The sequence below is a fragment of the Pinus tabuliformis genome, chromosome 5_2 (assembly GCF_031772625.1).
Source record: "Pinus tabuliformis cultivar Carrire ecotype Pingquan chromosome 5_2, CPIR1, whole genome shotgun sequence".
NCBI classification, from domain to species: Eukaryota; Viridiplantae; Streptophyta; class Pinopsida; order Pinales; family Pinaceae; genus Pinus; species Pinus tabuliformis.
In genome coordinates, this window is record NC_142306.1 from 899,215,630 (window position 1) to 899,220,581 (window position 4,952).

A 4,952-nucleotide genomic window follows, 5' to 3' on the forward strand; every position below is an offset into this window, starting at 1 on the left:
AAGTAAATTAAAAATATAAATTCTTCCCCAAATAGTTCCCTATTTTTATGACAATAGCATCCTTCATTTCCAAGACCTAAATCAATGAAAATAAAAAACACGATTACTAAAATAAATCTATTTATATTTTAGACCATTCTCGTTGAAAATAGTTTCATTAATAATAAACTAATAATATTTTTTTTATGAATATGGCGAGTAATTACCCGGCTGTAATGATGTTACACACCCATTCTTAATTGAATGGATTTGAAGCATCTTACTTCGTTATTATACAAAATGAAAAACTTCATATCAAACCAAATTGGCATGATAATCAATTTTTACAATAATTTAAAAAACTATAAAATATAATATTTTTTAAACATATGAATTATATTGAAGTATTAAATAAATATGCAATTTGAACGGTCAGAAGCATTGAAAGATAAATTAAATAACTAAATCTGAGAAAAGATCCGAAGATAATATCGTCTCAATTTGACGATCAATAAACACCAACATTAATATTAAATTAATACATCTGCATGGAAATTTGAACCACACTAAACAAATAGATATGAACGAACTCTGAACAACTGCTCTCATATTCTGAAGTTCATCTCTTCACCGAAAGCACCGACCAAATAAAATTTTCATGACAGTAATTGTGAGATATATTTGTCGAGCACAATTTTGGCGGTGAGGCGATAAGTTCTCTCTGTAGAGTGAACGGCATCCCAGAAGACGTATTTGGAGGCATCTGGACAAATAAACGAAATATTGGAATTGCATGTGATTCCCACCTCTATGTATCCTGTCCCGCAGCAACCCCTATTGGATGTTTCAAACCCTACAACCAACGCATCACAGCTAAGTGAAACTAACGACAAAATTACAACCAAGACAAAAATTACAACCAAGAGAGAATGCTTTTTCATTAAAACGCGTACCATATTTGACAGGATTTCTGACTATATCCACGAAGGAATCGAAAATGTCGATGTAGACCACTTTAATATCTGGAACCCTAGCTTTGAGACTAGCGACGGCTGCTTTCAGTTTGATGTTGTAGACCAGCTCAGCTTCGTTCAATTCATCGATACAACCTTCCAGTTTGGGGTTCCCATAAAGCATTTTCTGCTCAGGCAGGCATCCCGGAGGTGCCATACCATAGATGCCAAATTTGCGAGCACCTAAATTGTATAGATCCTGAAACATTGTGGGATTATAGTTTGGAAGTAAGATGGATGCATTTAGTCCAATGGTCGAATTGAAGCATGGCAAAAAAATAAATACATCTTTATTTGTAGATAGTTTAAACTTTATATATATATATATATATATATATATATTTTGTTTTTTAAGCGGTTTGATTTATTAGTCTTTATTTAATGTGTTGTTAGAATCTGTTTCTTTATTTTGCCTGACCATGATTCATACTTGATGGTAATAAAAGCGTCGACAAATGTATTTTGATGTTATTATCACCAAAAATCTGTCTCAAAAAACTTGATAGAAATCACAAAAACCTCAATTCAATAGTTACATTTTTATTTAATTAATTTAAAATACTTATATAAACACCATTTTAAAATAATTATATTACATTTAATATATTTTTAAAATAATTTAGCAAAATATAATTATAATTTATTAAATTTTATAATTATTTTATTTAGTTTACACAATTTTATAGAATATATTTATTTGAAAATGAAATAAAACTAACCAATATCACTTAAAAAATTGGGAGATCTATAAATTAAATAATTAACCACGAATCACAAATGATAAATATTTTGAATAAAAATCTACCTAAGTGTCTTAAACCTAAATAATTATATATAATTTAATTAAATAAAAGATATATAATGTTTTTATCTTTTTAACTTAAATTTTATAATGAAAATTTTGGTAAGAATATATATATATATTTTTATAAAGTATTTTAAATATAAAATTTAATTAATATTTTGAAAAAAATTTAAGATAATTATGCAGATTATATAACTCAAACTTAAAGTTTCAACAAATATTTATTAGATTTCAAACCATTATTTATAAAAAAACAAAAATATATAATATTTAAACTATATTTATATAATCTATTTCGTTAAATGGTACAAAAATATATAATATTTAAACTATATTTATATAATCTATTTCGTTAAATGGTGAAATTTGATTAAGTTTAATATAATCCGATAACATTTTTATAATATGCATAACTTTAATAATAACATTTTTATAATATATATATCATTACTCTATTTAATATTTTAACAAATATCTATTAAATAAATTGTTATTTAAAAATAAATAAAAAATATTTAATACTTAAACTATATTCAAATAAACTATTTTATTAAATGATTAACTTTATTTAAATTTAATACAATCTCAATGATATCTTTATAATATACATAATCTCAATAACAACATTTCTATAATATACAAATATTTATTCCATTAATATTGAAATTGACTTACACTCTGTATAGAAAAGAAGTAACTACACATTTTTCTCACCTATATTTTCATATGGCTTACTAAAAATGAATGTGGATCTCAGCAATATTTCGCAGTCAAGGAAACAAGGAATTCAAAATATTTGAGATGCAAGAAACTTACCTCCACTCAGACTAAATATCAATGAAAACATTCTATATATGCTTTAAACTGAAAGCTATACAAGGCAATCAGATGTAAATGAAAAAGAATATTAATGAAAACTTTGTATATATGTTTTAAACTGAAAGCCATGCAGGCCAATCAGATTTAAACGAAAAAGAATATCAATAAAAACTTTCTAATCTGCTTTAAACTAAAAGCTATACAGGCCAATAATATTTAAACGAAAAACTATACTCACCAAGGTGAGGTAGATGGCTTACATTATAGTACATCCCTATTATTAGCTATTTTTATGTAAATTATAAATGTTGGATATTTTTGCATATTTAACTATTTTTTTAATCTAAATTATAAATTTAGATAATTTTTATGTGACAATTCGCAACGCCACGCTCTTCGCTGACGGAAGCACAGACAAGGACAGTTATGACAGACGACTTTACAGACACCATGGAAGGACGGTGTCTAAGTAATAATGGTTTTCATAAGTGGTAAGCTGTTAAAAAAAGCCAAAGCCATAGTCTACCCCGCCTTCAAAGCTGCTCATTAATACAAGCATCTTTTGTTCATTAAATATAATTCATTTTTTTCTATTACATGCACATACACCTATTTAAAGTTTAAACCCTGGCTGTGTTGAATCAGAGTTAAAAGCATTTGTTTTCATAGGATAGATTTTCTCAATGCAGTAAAAGGATTTCACAGAAGCACGTGGTCTCTCGACTTTAATTGGACCGCACCTAGCTTCTATTTACAGAGAAGATAATGACAGACAGGAAATCAAGCAAGAACTGTAAATAAATAATACGTTGTGAATAAACTTTTCATCTTTTCCCACCTGAAAACAAGATCAATAACGTTTTTTTGCAGATGAATGATGTGTTACCTGGATGAAGTTTTGGGAGAGTTGCAGCAGAAAGTCCTGATATTGGGTGATGCTGAACTGCCTTCTTCTGGTGGGCAGCAAAAAGTAATTATTCACAAAATCGTTGGTCCCTGCACAGGACAGGAATATGGCTTCTCGGATTATAGTGGATGCCTTTTCCTTTCCCACCCGCTCTCCCAAGATCACACTGTAATCTCTAAAGAATTCCACCTGTTTCCACATCGGTATCACAGACTGCAGCAATATTCAACCATGCTTCTCAGCTTCAGTTATATACTTCAAGTTCCTTAAGCTTGAAATGTTATGAAAACATGAATATCCAAAAACAACTTACAGCGACCTCGGCCGTGAGATTATCGTATCCAGTTCCTGCAGAAGCAAAGCTGACGCCTGTTATGAGATCTTGGGTAGTGAGATGGGGATCTAAATATGGCGGCAGGGTCTCCTTAAGCCCCAGTGCTGCAGCTGCAAACCAGATTAATGATCTAAAAAAGTTAGGTACTAGGTAGATTATGTTATTTTATATAGCAAAATGTTAGTGAACAACTGTTTTTTATGGATATACCAATGAAATCTGTTGACAATTTGCCATTAGAAAAGCGGCCTGTGGGCTTGTGATTGATGAAATCTCGGCCATATGGAAGAAAGTTGGCTTTCGCTATTGTTGAAATGTAGTTATTGTTGCCCGGATCCACAATCGAATCTCCAAAAACAAACAGAGCAGACACTTCGCTTGCAATATTCTTTTCTACTCCACTGGCCCCGTTCATCCCCACCAAAATGCATAGTAGAGATAACATGAAAATACACTGAACAGATAACAGGGAGAAAAAACCAGGAGACTGCGACATCGAAAATCTTTGCCCGCAGGAAAGAGACTCGATGAACAGCAATAGAGATATGGGTTTGCGAGCTTATTAATTTGTGGCTGCTAAATGGATCAGATTCGTCTCCATAACTGCGTAACGAACATATCACCGACTACACCACAAGTTCAACTCGTACTTCTACAAGTCATCAATGCGCAGACGCAAAATACAAATTTGTCCAATCATTCAAGTTTCGGTTCTGCAAAGGGGCGCTGTACAATAATACAAAATACGTTACAAAACTTCCTTGGGTAGGAATTCCGTGAAGGAAAATTTCTTTACCACATAGTGAAAGGCAAAGGTTTTAATGGAATGATTCATTATTATTTTTTTTTTCAAGGTGTTTATGTAATTAATTATTATTTCTTTATCAAGTGTTTATGTAATTTTTTTTATTGCCATTAATGTGAGTGAATTGGTATTGTTTTTAAATAAAAATAAATTAGCGATTTTTTTTTAAAGGTCCAAAGTATATCGAAAGAATAGAAGATTTTGAGAGGATCATTTTGCCACTAACAAAGTCTATTGTTGAATCTATGTATATAAGGTTTGCCAAGCTTTCTAATGGAAGGTGTAAAGTA

General features: G+C 30.0%; 1 protein-coding gene across 1 annotated transcript; it reads right to left on the reverse strand.

The window, feature by feature from the left end:
* Window positions 1–420: 420 nt before the first annotated feature.
* Window positions 421–4,466, reverse strand: LOC149162213 (GDSL esterase/lipase At2g42990-like). Its single transcript, XM_089435651.1, has 5 exons — window positions 4,068–4,466; window positions 3,837–3,967; window positions 3,503–3,736; window positions 933–1,191; window positions 421–832 (listed from the first exon to the last, which is right to left on the reverse strand). Exons 1-5 carry the CDS (start codon window positions 4,351–4,353, stop codon window positions 636–638), a joined length of 1,107 nt encoding a protein of 368 aa, XP_089291777.1. The 5' UTR covers window positions 4,354–4,466; the 3' UTR covers window positions 421–635.
* Window positions 4,467–4,952: the final 486 nt, after the last annotated feature.